This window comes from Lepus europaeus, chromosome 9 (genome assembly GCF_033115175.1).
Source record: "Lepus europaeus isolate LE1 chromosome 9, mLepTim1.pri, whole genome shotgun sequence".
Classification (NCBI taxonomy): domain Eukaryota; kingdom Metazoa; phylum Chordata; class Mammalia; order Lagomorpha; family Leporidae; genus Lepus; species Lepus europaeus.
In genome coordinates this window covers 22553272-22571933 of record NC_084835.1, presented here as the reverse complement: position 1 = coordinate 22571933, position 18662 = coordinate 22553272, and the positions used below count along the sequence as shown (strand labels likewise).

General features: G+C 49.4%; 1 protein-coding gene across 7 annotated transcripts in view; it reads right to left on the bottom strand.

Moving 5' to 3' along the window:
- The window catches only part of DHX30 (DExH-box helicase 30), a 40057-nt gene extending 22251 nt beyond the window's left edge, over window positions 1-17806 (bottom strand). Inside the window, exons 1-5 of one of the 7 annotated variants that reach the window (XM_062200748.1) lie at window positions 17146-17219; window positions 15233-15312; window positions 15014-15108; window positions 12799-12853; window positions 4547-4642 (exon numbers count right to left, since the gene is read on the bottom strand). In XM_062200748.1, the coding sequence (XP_062056732.1) occupies window positions 4547-4642; window positions 12799-12826 (124 nt within the window). In that variant the 5' untranslated portion in view covers window positions 12827-12853; window positions 15014-15108; window positions 15233-15312; window positions 17146-17219. Of the gene's footprint in view, window positions 1-3406; window positions 3436-4546; window positions 4643-12798; window positions 12854-15013; window positions 15109-15232; window positions 16170-16220; window positions 16300-16624; window positions 16853-17145; window positions 17247-17783 lie in introns of those variants that run through there. The other 6 variants (XM_062200751.1, XM_062200745.1, XM_062200749.1 and 3 more) reach the window with 6 other exon arrangements.
- Window positions 17807-18662: the final 856 nt, after the last annotated feature.

The window sequence follows — 18662 nt, the reverse complement described above, 5'->3', positions numbered from 1 at the left end:
ATTGCTCTCCTCTATTTGAGAAGATGTATTTCAAACAGATGTTCGAAATCGTCAGTGAACCAGTAGTTCACAAGGCGCTTCATTCCTTCCTTTGGGATCTAACGGCTGGAGTCACCCTGAGCAAACATTTCCCCTCCACAGACCTTGCTCACTCCATCAGCTCTCAGAGCCCTCTGGTTCTGGGACCTTCTCCTCACCTGTCTAGAAGAGGGGCTGGACAACCACAGGCTGCAGGCCAAACCCAGCCATTGCCTGGCGTAAAGTTTTACTGGAGCACAGCCATGCTCCATACTTACTGTCTGTAACTGCTTCATGCTAGCAAGAGTAACTGTGACAGAAAGCATACAGCCCAGGAAGCCTAAAAGCCAATTCCGGTCGGCGCCGCGGCTCAATAGGCTAATCTGCCTGCGGCGCTGGCACACTGGGTTCTAGTCCCGGTTGCTCCTCTTCCAGTCCAGCTCTCTGTTGTGGCCCGGGAAGGCAGTGGAGGATGGCCCAGGTGCTTGGGCCCTGCACCTGCATGGGAGACCAGGAGGAAGCACCTGGCTCCTGGCTTCAGCTCAGCACGGTGTGCCAGCCGTAGCGGCCATTTGAGGGGTGAACCAATGGAAAAGGAAGACCTATCTCCCTGTCTTTCTCTCACTGTCCACTCTGCCTGTCAAAAAAAAAAAAAAAAAAAAAAAAGCCAATTCCCTCTAGAGGGTCTGGAGCAAAGTTGGAGGAGTTTATCCAGGCCCCCTTCCTCCCACCAACATTAGACTTCTCTACATTCTCGGGGGGAGAGAAAGTTGACTTTTTTGCTTGTGAAAAAGAAAGGAAGTTCTAGGGCCAGTACTGTGACGTGGCAGGTTAAGCCAATTCCTGCAACACCAGCATCCCCTGTGAGCAATGCTTCCAGTCCCAGCTGTCCCACTTCTGATCCATGCTGGAGACCTGGGAAAGCTCCTGGCTTCCGCCCAGCCCAGCTCTAGCTTCTGTAGCCATTTGGGGAGTAAACCAGTGGATTTAAGATCTCTGTCTATCCCCCCGCTCTCTGCAATGCTGCCTTTCAAATTAATACACAAATCTTTAAAAAGGGGGGGGGGGGCATTTATTATGGCATAACAGATTAGGCCTGCGGTTTGAGTCCCAGCTGCTCCACTTCCAATATGGCTCCCTGCTAATGCACCTGGGAAAGCAGTGGAAGATGGCCCAAGTGTTTGGGCTCCTGCACCTAAATGAGGGACCTGGAAGAAGCTCCTGGCTCCAGTCTGGCCCAGCCTCTGCCATTGTGGCCATCTGGGGAGTGAACCAACAGATGGAAGATTTCTCTTAATCTATTTCTGCCTTTCTCTCTCTTTCAAATAAATAAAAAATAAATCTAAAAAAAAAAAAAAAAAAGAGGAATTTCTAAAAAGAGAAAGGTTTTACTGGCCCAGAGACATCTCCATCAACTTGGTTCAGGCATGACACCTAGTCCTAAATGTGCTAAACTACCACATCTAGCAGCATGGAATTAGGGTATAAAGATCCACTGAGGGGCTGGTGTTCCGGTGTTGCAGGTTAGACTGCCTCCAACAGTGCCGGCATCCCACATGGGTGCCAGTTCAAGTCCCGGCTGCCCCACTTCTGATCCAGCTCTCTGCTAACGTGCCTGGGAAAGCAGCACAAGATGGCTCAAGTGCTTGCAAGACCCCTGCACCCATATAGGACACCTGGATGAAGCTCCTGGCTCCGGGCTTTGGCCTGGCCCAGCCCTGGCCCTCGCAGCCATTTGAGGAGAAAACCAGCAGATGGAAGATCCTTCTCTCACCCTCTCTCTCTGTAACTCTGTCTCCCAAACAAATAAATAAGTAGATAGATAAATAAAAGTATCTGCTGAGAACCCAGCACTGTGACACAGCAGGTTAAGCCGATAGTTAAGATGCTGCTTGAGTGGGCATTTGGGGACGTGGACCAGCAGGTGGGAGGGGTGGTGGTGGTATGTCTCTGCATTTCTCAGATAAATTTTAAATTAAAATTAAAAAAAAAAGATGCTGCTTGAGATACCCATATCCCCTTATCAGAGGGTCAGTTCAAATTCTGGCTGCTCCGCTTAATATCTATCTTCCTGATAATGCACCTGGGAAGGCAGTGGAAAATGGCCCAAGTCCTGGGGCCCCTGCCAGCCATGTGGGAGACCATGATGGAGCTCCTAGCCCCTGGCTTTGGCCTGGCACAACCCTGGCTGTTGCATCCATTTGGGAAGTGAACCAGCAGACAGAAGATCGATCTCTCTGTCACTCTGCCTTTCAAATAAATAAATCAATCTTAGAAAAAGAAAACAAAAGAATCCACTGAATATATGGATGGGTGTTTGAAAAACTTCAGCTTAGCGGCCCCAAGAAAAGGAGAGAGGAGGAAGACCAAATACTTCAGGCTTTCAGGAAGACCACAGAACCTCTGGGGAGACACTGGAAGGGACCAAGGACACCTAAAGAAACCAGAAATCTTTGCCAAATGTTTGGCAACTTACACAACCATAGTTAAATATTTTATGGATGACCAACAAGCTACAAAATGTCACATGGTTGGCAATGAGAAGATTAAAGTGAGCTACAGGAACTGGGTGGGGACCCTGATGCCTCCCCTACAAGGTCACCCATCTTCACCACTTTCCCCTCCACGCATGTAAAGCTACAGGTCCCTTGAGGTAAGCTGACATGTCAAGAAGAGCTGGTGTGTATGTGTTTGAGAATGGGCCGAAAAGACCAGTTTTGTGTCCCCCAGGGTCCATCCAGAAGGCTATGTGCCATGTTGCTTTCTAGTGCTCTAAGTCTCAGGCCTGAGTAGGTGAGGGAGATTCAAAGGGGACAGTGAGAGGTGAACTTCTTGGTTTATTCATCTTTATCCTGGAAGGAAGCCTCAGTAAGAAGCTGGCAGGAGAGCAGAGGCTAAGTTGAGAAAGAAGATGATTAATTTTTTTTTCAATTCCAAATCTGACTCTGATGGGCACTGTAATCAATATAAACGATCCCCATTTTTGGAGTGCGGTTTTCCTGACTTCAGTACCAGAACGACTGTTTCTGCCACGTACCTTCTTCTTAAGGGCAGAAGCACCAGTGAAACCTCTTGGGAATTAGAAAGCATGGCAGAAAGGCCTCACAGTCACATGCAGGCCAAGAGGTCTGTGCTTCTAATAGGAGAAAAAGAAAGAAAAAGCCAAGATGCACACACCCAAGCACGCCCTCAGGAGGTGCAGGGCTCTGTGCTCTCCAGGGAAGACAGAGCATGGTACCTATGGGGCCGCCCCATAGTGGGCAGCTGCCCACCCCACCAGCAGGGGCATATGCTCAAGGAGGCACTGCCTAGCTGGCTGCCTGGTGAACCCCAACTAACCATCTTCAAGCTTAGCCAAAGCACATCTGACACTCTCAGAGCCACTCACCTGCCATGTTGGAAATGTTAACGTTCAGCCTTTTCGAGTTACAGGGCGTTTTAAGAAAGAAAAAAACAAAAAGGGCAATCAACTCTTGTTTTGGCAAGGGTAGGGGGTGGCATTTCTTTAAAGCCTAAGTCAAAGGGTCCGAGGGGCTAGAAGTACTTCTTTCTGCACTGCTGTTGGAAGTCGGGGCCACTGCAGCCGCAGGGCGGCACCTGTGTACGTGGCCTGGGCACACGGCAGCAGCAAGGGCTGTACAAACTGAGGCGCTCTGTGCTCCTCACACCCTTCCTGAGCTCTTCACCTTCAAAGCACTTTACAGACAGACCTAGGAGTAGACACGCCATCTCTGGATGCAGCAAAGACTCTATGACCTGAAACAGAGCTCTTTTTGCCAGAGGGCTGAGAATAGGCAGCACAGGGCAGAGAGGAGGAGCTGTAAGGACAAAAGGGCTGCGGGAGCACTGGCCCTAGCAGACCTAGAACAGACTAAGCCTGAGCAGAGAGAGGGCTGTCTCACGTGCAGATTCTTCCTAGGGGCATATCTCTGGCCTCATCTCTGGTACCTGTGGGGCCTGGTATGAGCTGTCATTTATCTGGGTGCTCTACCATTCTCCCTAAGCCAAATGACAGCCCACCTTGCCACCTTTGACAGGCAGAATTTAATGTCAGTAAAGTGCTTTGAGGTGCTGGGGGCAGGGGGACAAGAAAGTGATTGTGGGGTATACCCAAAGGCCCCAGGATGGAGGGCATGGCCTGAGTCAGGGCTCTCTGTTCCAGCCCAGTGCAATCACTCCGCTCTCTCTAAGCCACTGCAGCCAGGGATTTCTTAGCAGCCTCTTAGAAAATCCAAACCCAGCATATTTTCCAAGCTGGTGCTGAACACAGACTGCACCTAGGCTTCGTTCCAGGTTACACAGGGAGGCCCAAGGAGACTGAAGGGATCAAGGATCATGGAATAACCCAGACCTCTCCAAGGAATTTCTCCCTTAGGGTTCCGAGAGTGCCACTAAGTTCCTACTCACCTACCCACCCACCCCTCACTTACCAGAGGCCATGGCCCTGGCAGCAGGGGTCCCACTGCCACCCGCCTCCCACAGACCCTGGACAGAAAAGCTGCTGCTGGAAGCAAGGCTCCTTCCTTACCTCGAGAGATGGTCCCTCCGGGGGCAGGGTTGACACACATGGGTGGAAGGCGGGGTGGGGGGAGTTTGCACTGACGCTGCCTGTGCTGGGCCCGATCTGGGGAAAGAAAGAGGGCGTCAGTATGACACGTTCTCACCGAATGCAGATCCTCGAACTGATTCACCCGAGAATGTGTGGGGAGTCCTGGGCCTCAGGGCTGCTGGGCAGTGCTGGGAGCCGGTGACCAGTCCTAAGGAAAGGACCAACAGGGCCACCCAGATGTCTCACAGAGATGTGATACATGACTGCCTTCATGGCTCTCACAAAAGCTCTCAAACTCTCCCTAGTCCCTTAGCTAGACTCTGGGAGTTCAATTCCCATCGACATCTTTCTCTACATCACTCAGTCTTGGGGATGAGAAAGAACAGCAAATGAACTGAAAGCTGGGGACAGCACTGTCACGCAGATTAAGCCACGGCCTGGGTGCCAGTATCCCATATGGATGCTGTGCACGTCCCGGCTGCTCCACTTCTGATCCAGCTCCCTGCTAATGTGTCTGGGAAAACAGTGGTAGATGGTCCAAGTCCCTGGGCCCTTGCCACTCACATGGGAGACCTGGAAGAAGCGCCTGGCTCCCAGCTTCAGCCTGGCCCAGCCCCGGCTGTTGTGGTCTTTTGGAGAGCAAACCATATGATAGAATATTTCTGTCTCTCCTCTCTCTGTAACTCTTTCAAATAAATAAATAAATCTTTAAAAATTAAAATAAAAAAGCTGATGGGGCCGGCGCTGTGGCACTCAGGTTAACGCCCTGGCCTGAAGCGCTGGCATCCCTTATGGGAGCCAGTTTGAGACCTGGCTGCTCTACTTCCAGTCCAGCTCTCTGCTATGGCCTGGGAAAACAGTAGAAGATGGCCCAGGTCCTTAGGCCCCTGCACCCACGTGGGAGACCCGGAAGAAACTACTGGTTCCTGGCTTTGGATCAGCGCAGCTCCGGCCATTACGGCCAAGTGGGGAGTGAACCATTGGATGGAAGACCAACCTCTCTCTTTCTCTCTCTACCTCTCCTCTGTCTGTTTGTAACTCTTTCAAATAAAATACATAAATCTTTAAAAAATAATAATAAAATAAAGCTGAAAGTTATGGTACCACAGAAACCCAAAGGATGGTCTGGCTTCCATTTATGGTAACTACCTATGCATTCACTACAGCATCCCAGAATAGCCAGTCACCAAGTCGCATGTTATTCTTTCCCTCTAACAATGGAATAAGAGAGCAACTGACTGCTGGAGTTCCACCTAGCTAGCTAACACAGAGCCACACTCGCTACCTTTCTTCCTCTTTATAAAAGTGAACAACCTGCCAAATATTTCCATTCATTCCAAAACTACATGCTACGTACCGGTGACCTACAAAGCAAAAAGTTTTTTAAAGATTTATTTATTTGAAAGAGTTCCATAAAGAGAAAAGGAGAAAGAGAGAGAGAGAGAAAGAGAGAGAGAGAGAGAGAGGTCTTCCACCCGCTGGTTCACTCCCCAACTGGCCGCAAAAGCTGGAGCTGTGCTGATCCAAATCCAGGAGTCAGGAGCTTCCTCCAGGTCTCCCATGTGGGTGCAAGGGCATAAGGACTTGGGCCATCTTCTACTGCTATCCCAGGTGACAGCAGAGAGCTGGATTGGAAGTGGAGTAGCTGAGACTTGAACCAGTGCCCATATGGGATGCCGGCACTGCAGGCGGTGGCTTTACCCACTACACCACAGCACCAGCCCCCAAAGCAAATTTTAATGTTTCAAAAATGTGAGATACATGAACTAAAACTAAGATACTCACTGAGTCCATGAGAAGGCAGAAATGCAGGAGAATGGGCCTAAGGTCTTTTAGGAATCACAAGCCTGGGGAAAGGTCCCTGAGCTCTTTGCCCTACTGGTTTCAGCACAATGAACAGGGAAGAAGAGGAGCAGGAAGAGACAGCCACACATACTCAACCCTTGAGAAACCTCCTGTTCACCTACACAGATGCCCACTTCTATACTGCAAATTGGCTCACACACAAGTGGGAATTACAGGGATGGTTTCAGTAAAACATAAGGACTCCTGGTTCACATGTGATGGTTCTAAGGTAAGGGAGCTAACAAAGGAGTAGAATTATAATCTTCAGCAGAAAAATAACAAGCCCATTAGCTACATTCTTTGTTGTTGTTTTATTATTTTTTTAAAGTTGTATTTATTTAAGAGGGTAAGAGTCAGAGAGAGAGAGAGAGAGAGGGAGAGAGTGTGTACCCCAATATGCTGGCTCACTCCCCAAATGCCTGTAAAAGCCAAAGCCAGGGAGAAGTCAGGTGCCCAAACTCAACAAGGTCTCCCACGTAGGTGGTATAGGGACCCATCTGCTTGCGCCATCCCTATTGCCTCCTAGGGTCCAAACTAGCAGGAAGCTGCAGTCAGGAGCTAGGGCCAGGGATTAAACCCAAGCATTCTGATATGATACATGCATCTTAACCACCAACCTGACCACACGCCCCTATTTTATTTTATTTTATTTTATTTATTTATTTATTTATTTTAATTTTTGACAGGCAGAGTGGACAGAGAGAGAGAGACAGAGAGAAAGGTCTTCCTTTGCCGTTGGTTCACCCTCCAATGGCCGCCGCGGTAGTGCGCTGCGGCCGGCGCACCGCGCTGATCCAATGGCAGGAGCCAGGTGCTTCTCCTGGTCTCCCATGGGGTGCAGGGCCCAAGCACTTGGGCCATCCTCCACTGCACTCCCTCGCCATAGCAGAGAGCTGGCCTGGAAGAGGGGCAACCGGGACAGGATCGGTGCCCCGACCGGGACTAGAACCCGGTGTGCCGGCGCCATAGGCGGAGGATTAGCCTAGTGAGCCGCGGTGCCGGCCCCTATTTTATTTTTAATTAAAATTGAGTACCTACAGGGAACCAAGGTGGTAGGTACACGGGTGTTTACAACTTCTGCCACATTCAGAATGTTTGAACATTTTCATAATAAATCTGGGAGGGGGAGCAAGTACTTGCGCTCAGATGTCCTTCTCCCACACTACCAGCTGCACACACTTCTCGCTCTCAGCTCCACTGCCACTTGTGCTGCATCACCATTGCCACTGTTCTCATTACAATGTTCTCTGGACGTTTTTAGCATCCTACTGAGCTACCTGCTGAAGTGGCCTAAAGCATCTTCCCCATCTCCAATGACTATCCCTGTCATACTCTTAGCATAAAAGTGCAGTGGCTCCAATTCTGTTCTCCCATGGTCCCCCTCATGATATGAACGAGTGACCTTACAGAACCCAGACACAGTGCTACAGCAGAAATACCAAGTACCAAAGAGCAAGGATTATTCTGGAACTAAATCCAGTTCTTTCTTCAAGATAAAGTTGGAAATAACCACTCAATCTCTCCACTCCTTATTGAGAAAAGTCCTTACTCATACCCAGTGATGCTAGATTGAGAAAGAAAAAATAAATAAGAGAATGATTTGATTTGGTGATGATTATCTCACTAAGCATTTTCAGCAATTGGGATAAGTTGTTACAATCCCACAACAGCATCACTGAAACCTCTTCTAACCATGTAGCTGAAAGAAAAATGCAAATTCTTGCTACTGATCCAGTGCTTTGCAAAGCTGGAGGCTGACGGAAAAAGACTTGGCTTTCTCTCTGTGGCCTAATTCTAATACCATTACAGCTAAGATCAGACACCTGTGTTAAGATATTGGCAGTAACACGTAACTCAGCAGGCATATATGCATTCTAGATAGGACATACCAGCAGCTCTGCTGAATTGCATGATAGGAAAGATGGTAGACAGGCACAAGATCCACTGAGCCATTGTTCACAATGCCTCATGGAATTCCTATTGCTATTATCACCAGAATCATCAAATAGCCCATCCAATTGAGACTATAAGCTCCTGGGTACTGGGAAGCATCTCTGAAATAGCGTTCTTCACCCTAGTGTCTCACACACAGACATGCGCTCAATCACTCAACCTCACAACACACAGTAAGCAGAGGCTGGGCTATGGCTCTCCAGCCAAACACTAGCTGCAGGGTTGCACTCCATAAGGATCAACCTATTCACATTTATCAAGCCCATGCCATAACCAGACTAAGGGCTGGGCACAGACCACAACTAGCTGTTTATCCTACATCATCACTAACAGCGCCACTACACTGCCGAAGATAGGGTTGACGACAGAAGATCAGGTAGGTTAACACCTTGCTAGTGTCAGAACAAATTCAAATCCCAGTCAGTCTGACTTGGGACCCCAAGCTTTATATCACATTACATTTCCTCCTAAGAGTCACAACACCTTTGGGCAATCATTAGGAGGGTCAAAGAACACATAGAAAGAAAACTCTGGGGAGCCGGCACTGTGGCACACTAGGTTAATCCTCTGCCTGCGGCACCAGCATCCCATATGGATGCCGGTTCTAGTCCCTGTTGCTCCTCTTCCGTCCGGCTCTCTGCTATGGCAGAGGGCAGTGGAGGATGGCCCAGGTGCTTGGGCCCCTGCACCCACATGGGAGACCTGGAGGAAGCTCCTGGCTTTGGATCAGCGCACTTCCAGCCATTGCGGCCATTTGGGGAGTGAACCAACAGAGAGAAGACCTTTTTCTCTGTCTCTCTCTCACTGTCTATAACTCTACCTGTCAAATAAATAAATGAAATATTAAAAAAAAAAAAAAAGAAAAGAAAACTCTGTAAGAGATAAGGAATAGTCCTATACAACAATAAAAGTGTCAGAAAGAGTTAGGGTACAGCTGCCACCTTTGACACCGGCATCCCATGTAGGCACTGAATCATGTCCCAGCTGCTCCATTTTCTATCTGGCTTCCTGCTACTGTACTGGGAAAGCAGCAGCAGATGGCCCAAGTGTGTGGGCCTATGTACTCATGTGGGAGAACTGGATGAAGCTCCTGGCTCCCAGCTTCAGCCTGAGCCTGGCCCCATCTTGGACATTGCAGCCATTTGGGGAGTGAACCAACAAATGGAAGAGCTCGGTCTTTCCCTCAATCTCTGTGTAACTGACTTTAAAATATTTTTTTTTACAGGCAGAGTGGACAGTGAGAGAGAGACAGAGAGAAAGGTCTTCCTTTGCCGTTGGTTCACCCTCCAATGGCCGCCACGGCCAGTGTGCTGCGGCCGGCGCACCACGCTGATCCGAAGGCAGGAGCCAGGTGCTTCTCCTGGTCTCCCATGGGGTGCAAGGCCCAAGCACTTGGGCCATCCTCCACTGCACTCCTGGGCCTAAGCAGAGAGCTGGCCTGGAAGAGGAGCAACCAGGACAGAATCCGGCACCCTGACCGGGACTAGAACCCGGTGTCCTGGCGCCGCAAGTCGGAGGATTAGCTTATTGAGCCACGGCACTGGCCAATGATTTTAAAATCTTAACAACAACAAGAAAAAAAAGTGTCAGCCACACCTAGCCAACTGCGAAGGTCATGATGCAAACCACAATTGCTACAGCATTCAGAAGACAGGGCTGGGCACTGAGTCTCATAGTCAAAATACCAGGAAAAGGCAAGTGAGGAGGCATTGTGGTACAGAGGGTTCAGCTGCCTGTGGCGATGCCCACACCCCATATCAGAGTGCCTCGTTTGAATCTCAGCTACGCTGCTTCTGATCCAGCTTCTTGGTAACGCATCCTAGGAGGCAGTGGATGATGGCCCAAGTGCTTCAGCTGCTGCCAAGTCACATGGAGACTTAGATGGAGTTCCAAGCTCCTGAGTTTGGCCTGGCCCAGCCCTAACCGTCGTGGGCATCTGGGGAGTGAAACAGTTGATGGAAGACCTCTCTCTTTCTCTTGCTTTCTCTCTCTTTCATTCTCCCTTTCAAGTAGATGAAAATGTTCAATAAAAATAATACTCAAGTCAAGGACTCTGATTAATGGTCCTCCCTGAGCTCTTCAAGCATAAAATGGTTGTTGGTAATATGTGATGCCAAAATTTCCAGAGAGCTGGAAAAGGGAGGATCACGACCGTATTGTGTTCTGCATTTCTTTACAAAATCGGTACTACTGGGATGGGCACTGTGGCACAGCAAGTTATGCCACTGCGTGGGACAAGCACATCCGATATCAGTGCCAATCTGAGTCCCCGCTACTCCATTCTGTTAATGAGCCTGGGAAAGCAGTGGAGGATGGCCCAAGTATCTGGGCCCCTGCCACCCCTGTGGGAGACCTGGATGGACTTCCAGGCTCCTGGCTTCAGTCTGGTCCAGCCTCAGCTTTTGTGGGCATTTGGGGAATGAACCATCAGATGGAAGATATCTCTTTCTCTTTGTCATTCTACCTTGCCAAATAATAAGTAAATCTAAAAAAAAATTAATAGTACTGCTTATTCAGAGACACTTCCATCCTTATGATGGAACCTATTTTCATCTATCTTTTACAAGTGAATATACATCAAAGTCCACTGGTTGACAGAAGACATTTAAGCAATAATTTTCATCTCAAATGCTAAAATTTTCATCTCAAAGTGCTATCGACATTTATCTCAAATTTGATTCCCCCCCCCCCTTTTTTTTTTAATTTGACAGGTAAAGTTATAGATAGTGAGAGAGAGACAGAGAGAAAGGTCTTCCTTTGCCGTTGGTTCACCCTCCAGTAGCCACTGCGGCTGGCACACTGCGGCCGGTGCACCGCGCTGATCCGAAGCCAGGAGCCAGGTGCTTCTCCTGGTCTCCCATGCGGGTGCAGGGCCTAAAGACTTAGGCCACCTTCCACTGCACTCCTGGGCCAAAGCAGAGAGCTGTACTGGAAGAGGAGCAACCAGGACAGAATCCGGCGCCCCGACCAGAACTAGAACCCGGGGTGCCGGCGCGGCAGGCAGAGGATTAGCCTATTGAGCCGCGGCTCAATATCAAAATTTCTGTCAAAATTTAAAAAAAAAAAAAAAGCAAAATAAACTAAGATGATAGAAATTGATTTTTTCAAGCAACATGAAAACATTTGGAGTGACTAAAAACAAACAAGGAGGCAGGTAGAAACTGCTGAGTGCCCTGATATAACCAGCCCTCCTCTGGTCCAACTCAATGTGCAATGTGTTACACAGGATACCACCAGAGTTTCCAGGTCTCCAGGAATATAATTCTGAAAGGAGACACAATTGAGAAGAACCACTTAATCAGCAGTTACAGAAGTCCTGTTATGGTTCTCATTTGTAAAACGTGCTCAGACACGAGGCTAAGCGTCTGCTTCCTTACAGACAACAGCCCTTTACTCTCATTCCCTTGAAGAAGAAAAGTCGTGGTCCTAAAAGATACAAAGCCCTCAGGACCCTACAGTCCATACAACCATGGTAGGTCCTGTAAGCAGACCCTGAACTTTTGTGCCCTATAGACCAGCTACAAAACAATTGTGCCATTACTACCCAAGCCCCTCTGCTAGAGAGCACCAATTTCAAGACTTACCAGAGTTTCTATCACCACTAAAGTGACAATGACTCAACCCACTTCCGCCAGTGTTTACTGAGGGTTACCATCAGCTGGGGGGAAGTGATAGCAAAACATTCAAAATGCTGTGGAGGATAAAAGAGCATCTTCAAGAGGGGGCCGGTGCTGTGTGCAGAGAAGGATAAGCCACCCCTGTAGCGCTGGCATCACATCTGGGCTGCTCCACTTCCAGTCCAGATCCCTGCTAATGCACCTGGGGGAAAAGCAGTGGAGGACAACCCACATGCTTGTACCCCTGCACCCACGTGGAACGTCCGGAAGAAGCTTCTGCCTCCTGGCTTTCGATCAGCCCAGCTCTGGCCAGTGCAGCCATCTGGGGAGTGAACCAGCAGACAGATGGAAGACTTTTCTCTCTCTGTAACCCTGCCTTTCAAATAAATAAAATGAATTAAAAAAAAAAAAAAAAAAAAGAGCGCAACAGCCTTGGCATCAGGCATCAGGGAGCTTCCAATCTACTGATGCAATGACTAAATATAAGAGAGGATGGACATGGTGCTGAGAAAAATCAGAGAAAGACTGCATTTAATCAACAGAATCAAAAAAGGTTCATGGAGGTGATGGTATAAAACACTAGCTTAGCTTAGAAAGGCAGGATTTCAACAAAGGGCATTCTTGGGAGATAGACGGAAAATCTACACACAAAGGCCATGGAAGGGGTTACAAGCACCATGCAAGAGGAAAACAAGAAAAAGGCTTTGAAAAATCACCCCAAAGGGGGCCAAGGACTGTACACTGGCGAGGGCTTTTCACAGTGTTTACTGCTGCCCATCACAGGGAGGAGGAGCATGAGATTGTAAGCATAGTTACCTTTTCTGAAGGAGTCCAGGCTGAACATTTCTGGCCAGGTAGGAAAGCTGGAATCCTAAGAAGGAGGGCCAAGAGGCAACGGTTAATATTCCTGCTCCAAGAACTCACACTCTCTAGAAGATGAGAAAAATGAAGCTCTTCACTAAGGAGCCCAATGCTGCTCCCAGTCTGAAGGACGGGAAGGCCAGCTCCGCTCTAGAATAAGTATGTTTTTGTTTCTAACTGAGAAGTTCGTTTTCTCTGTCCTAAAATTTATTGAGCCCTGTTAAACAGAAGGGGACGCATTTCATCATGAGAGACAAAGAGTTCCAGCTCATCACAGTATGTGGAGGTTTCCTTGGTTGCTTCTAGGGAAAGGAAGAAACTAAATTCCACACAAATCCCATCTCCCACGTGGCAATGAGAATCGCCGACGGACAACCAGGATTACTGGGCTTTCACAAATCCTTGCCAAGCCCCTAGGAATGAGATCTGATGCAGAGTATCAAAGAGCACCGTACAGTGGTTCAGGAAAAAAAAAAAAAAAAAACTTTCCAGGGACCAGTGCAGTGGTGTAGCAGGTAAAGCTGCCACCTGCAGTGCTGGCATCCCATATGAGCACCAGTTCGAGTCCCGGCTGCTCCACTTCCGATCCAGCTCTCTGCCTGGGAAACCAGTGGAAGACAGCCCAAGTCCTTGGGCCCCTGCACCCACGTAGGAGACCCGGAGAAGTTCCTGGCTCCTGGCTTTGGATCGGAGCAGCTCTGGCTGTTGCAGTCAATTGGGGAGTGAACCAGTGGACAGAAGACCTCTCTCTCTCTCTCTCTCTCTCTCTCTCTCTCTGCCTCTCCTCTCTCTATGTAACTCTGACTTTCAAATAAATAAATAAATCTTTAAAAAAAAAAAAGAAGAAGAAGAAGAAGATAACCTAAGTCCTTGGGTTCCTGCATCCACATGGGGGACCTGGATAGAGTTCCAGGCTCTTGGCTTTGGCAAGGCCCAATCCCAACTGCTGTGCCATTTGGGGAGTGAACCAGTGGATAGAAGATATATTTCTCTCTCTCTCCTCTCTGTAACTCTTTCTTTCAAATAAATAAATAAATAAATATCAAAAAGAAAAAAAAGAAAACTTCCCATAGCAGAGACTGTGAAAAAAGCAAAGTTTTGATGCTTTTTATTTATTAGTACATTTAACTAAGGAATATACCTTCAGATAACCAAAAAAAAAATAGTATCTCTGGTTTAATAATTTAGTTTCAAAAAATACTCAACTCAGGCTTACAGATGTTTTTATTAACACAGTAATCTTAAATGGCCTTAATTTATAAACACCTGTGCAATGCTGTGATATATCAGCATAACATTCAACATAACTAGGAGTCTACTGAGGCCTACTCTCCTACTCCTCACACTTCTTCCTCTTCATTCTCAAATTGTGAGGAGGTGGGGAGTGGAGGGCTGACCTGCGGCTGAATCTTTCAGATCCACAGCAGGTCTGCCCTGTTGGCTTCCTCGTCCCAGAGATGCTGGGAATTTCAGCCGACAGGATTTGGAAGCTCAGAGAGAAAACTTCAATACAATATCGGAAATTATAAAGTTTACTTTAAGAAGGTACATCTTGTAGTCTCCTATGCAAAGTAAACTGAAAAGGGTATAGTTTGGGATTCTAGTTTTAAAGGAAACCTCAATATTTCAAAATATAAACTATTTTTAGGTGATTACTATTTAAGAAGTAATAGTTTCCAGCTAGGAAATTATAAATTAAGTTGCTTATAAATAGATTCTCAGTTTTGCTTTTTAAAAGTCTCCAATCCTCTCCATGCCAAGGCTGATACCACCATCTTTTCCCATACTAGTTTTTAAAAATATAGGATGAGATTCAAGACAGGATCTTTTACAGGAATTTTACAAAGCTCCAGAACATTTTGTAGAGATCCAAAAGAATGCTACCTTCCTTGTTAATGTAGTAACATTTAAAAACTTGGTGTGGTTTAGAGACTCTAATTTAGAGAAAAATAAAATTCTATTATGTCCAGACTTCTCAATAAGGAAACACAACTTGACTCCAGGTGAACTCCCTATGGGATGATACCAAGACAGAGACTCCATAATGACTCATTTAAAACAGTCTTCTTCCAAGACAGTCAGAAATGGATTTAATTCATTCCTGTTGCATTGCAGAGTGGCTGGGCATGAGATCCACCACTGCTGTGCACACATGGCTAAAGCAACTTACCTTACAAAAGCAGGGACAGTCTCAGATTTTGCAGGCTTTTGAACTGGAGCTGAATTCTCTCCCTGCTACTCCTCATCACGAGGCTCGGCCTCCTCCTGGGAAGTACAATGCTGGGTCACTAGAGTTTTGGCCCCCTCAGGGGACATTATTCCAATCACTGAAATTCAGTTACCAACTCTAACAACAGGACAGGTTTTGTTAGTGGCATGAAACACATACACTAGACACAATGACCTGACTTCAGGACCTGTCATGACCCATCTAGACCCATCAAATTGTGAGCTGTCCTACACCAGCACCTGCAAGATACCAAGAAGGAGATATCAAGGTAAAGAAGGGCTTGTAGGCATGAAAAACATTTTTTTCCAAGCCCAGAGTAAAAACTTGCTTTAGTTTTGAGTTCTAATCCCATAACGACTATAATACAAATTTATCTAAGGTAGAAAAAAAAAGTGATGATGCTCGCACAGGTTGGGAAAAATAGTAAGAACTCAAGGTTGAATACCATGAATACCATTTTTACAGTTTACAAAGTACACAAGCACTTTAAAAAGTTCATGGAAAATGGAATTAAAAGATGAGTTCATTCTGGTGCAAGGAGTTTTGAAATCCACTCACAGTTTTTTTTCATTACAAGCATTCTCCATGAACTCTTTGAAGATTCCTCTTACTGCCATAGACTTTATTCCATCTCATCCATGCAACTACCCAGTGAGGGAGGAATGCTCTTTCCCAGAGAAAGACATTTGAAGCAGGGAAGGTTTCACAACTTGCCCAAGATCCCACAGCTGCCTCCAGGGAGAATGCAAATCTGCATTTAAGTATTCTGACTTCAAAGCTTTCCACGCTTACACTACACTGCTACTTTTCTTATATCCAGCACATCACGCTGTTGCGTAAATGTTCCACGGTTCATTTCTTGAGATAACGTTTTACACTGGCATCTTCAAAGGCTGAAAGGAGCAAGAAGGGCCCAACTGCCGATAAAACTCTGGACCACAGTTACACAAATTGGAGAATAGCTATCTTCTAGGGGCAAAGGGGCAATCTACATAGATTTTTTTAAAATGCAGCAAAGAATACAGTTTCTGCATATTAAACAGATACACAACTAAAGAGTACTACCACTGATCCCAAATACTATCTATATCAGTTAGCGTTCTTCCTTCTGGCAGCTTCAAGACCCCAAGATTTAAGTGCAAATTACAAGATGTGATGAAGACCACAATGTCGGCAGGATCACCGTCTTACGCGAAACCGCAAGGGAATCCATCAGACAATGTCTCGCTGCCCGCCCGCCGGTAAACTGCAACCAGAAACAGGTTGAGAGCCCGCAGCTGGCCTTCTGCAGGCTGCGTGCTACAGTGTTCGGCAAGCCCCCGAGGGCTGGGGTTGCAAAGTGCGGCAGTCTCTGCTTTGCTGAACCTCAACCAACTTGACCCTGCTGCCACGCGAGGACTAGCTAGATAGCACGCTGACGCCGAGCTCTGGGCCTGGGGGCCCTAAGGACCCCTAGGACTCCAGTTCACTGCAAACAAAGGACCCAACATGCATTAGGTCTTCCCCTGCGAAACGGGGCAAGTCACCATCAGCAAACAAAGAACACCTCACCCCTTGGCCTCCCCGGTGACAAGGTCGGTGCAAAAGGGGGTAGACCAGGGGGGCCAGAATGCACCAGGCCTCCCTCTGGACGAACGGTCCAGGCGGCACGGGGCGGGGGAGGAGGAGGAGACAAAGGTCTCAGGGCACTCTGCAGACTTCCTCCAGGCCTTGCCTTGGGAAAAGAGCATCCCCTGAGGCGAAGGCGTCGCTGCGCCAATGAAGCTGCCTCTCCCGCGGCCTCCGCAGAGCCCCTGGCAGCGAGGCCCGCCCCGGCGGACCGGTCTGGCCCCCGCCCCCGCCCCAGCTCCATGGCAACGGCAGGCCGAGGCCTGGCTGCCCAAGGCTCGGCCCGGCCGGCTTCCCGGGCAGGCCTAGGATGCCCGGCCTGCTCCACGGGCCCGCCGGCTTCTCCAACCCACTCTCCCCCAGGCCGGCCGCCGGACCCAGGCCCCCTCCTCGCGCCGACCACCCCCGGCCGCGGCAGGCTCCCCAGTGGGGCACGAAAGGGGAGAATAAAAAGCCCAATTCACCTGTTGTTACAGATGTGAAACAAGCCTCGGTGCACCGCGCATGAGCCGCGGGCCCCCCCAACCACGGCCGGACTACAACTCCCACCAGCGGCGCCGCAGCCCCTTCCGGGTCCGGGACGGAAGTCCCGCCGGCCGCCCCGGCGCCCCCCCCCCCCAGCCCGCCTCCTGTGCCTGGCCCCGTGCCCGACCCCGCAGCTCGGCGGGCCGCCCCCGCCTGGGGGCTTGCAGTGGCTGCCCGGGGCTCACGGCGCGGGGCAGCCAAGCTCCGGCTCAACCCGGGCACCGGGCCCAATGGGGCGCGGCGCGGCGGCGCGGGCGGGACTTCCGGCAGGGGCGCGGGGGGCGCGGGCGCGCGCGGGCGGCTCCGGGGTCGCGGAGCGTGCGGGTCGGGGGCGGGCTTCGCGCAGCCGCCACTCTGGCGGCAACTTAGCTTCCGACAGTGCGAGCGCGGGGAGGGCCTTCGTGTCCTGTGCGCGCCTGCTGGCGCCTTCCAGTGCGAGCCAGCGGGCCGGGTCGGGGCTGTGAGGTGTGGACGGTGTCCAGCTGGGGCCCCTTCCCCGCCGACTGCCACGTCTCTTCGCCTCTCATCTCCCCTCTGATCTTCGGTACTGTGAGGGAGGTGAGCGTTTGTGCCTCACCAGCTCGTTGGGCGGATGAAGGCAACGTGGTGGCGCGCTGCGAAGTGGCGAGCGCGCGGGGAAGCCCGAGGTGGCACTTTCTGGTGGCCCGGAGGCTGCTGGGCGGGTCCGCAGGGCCCGCCCCCGGCCACTTCGCCTCTGGGGCGTGAAGAGCCGCGGCCCGGCTGAGGCGCTCGGGAGCGCTCCAGGAGGCCCAGGTGTGGGTTCAGTGGCGAGGACTCCGTGGCTTAGCTCCGAGCCCGGCTCGGGACTTGGCCACGGAGAAGACCTACAACGTGCGTTTAGCAAGTGGCCTGAAAGAATGGGTGAGGAATGTTTGTCCGAGCAAGTTCACCGACCGAGCGTGGGTTACTGTCATTGTCTCCCTTGGACAAACTTCTAGAGGTGGGAGTACAACATGACTTAGGACTTACTCTTTCACATATTTCTTGCTTCCTCAGAACAGGGCACGGTGCTGTGCGGTGTGGGGAGTGGAGGGATCCCCACTCCAAGAGGATTGCACCAGGCTTGCTGAGCCGACCCTGCCAACCCTCAGGGAGCTTAGACCCCAGGAGAGATGACAACGTTGTGCAGGCTCTCAGGAGATGAAGCAGAAAAAGTAGCATTGAGAATGCTACACTAAGGGATTTTGAATCTTTTAAATTATTTTTGGCAAGACATTTTTACAATTCTTAGTAGGGGAGCAAAATACTATATTTTAGGAAGGTTACCCTGGATAAGGATAGAATTGGCTGGAAAAATAGAAGCTAAGATATTAATTAGATTCTAAGAGAGGTGAGAAATTCAGCTATGCTCAGCCATAAAGAAGAGGCATGAGAGGATGATTGGGGACTGGCGGGTGAGACACACAAATGTGGAGAGATGACTTTAGATCTGTGT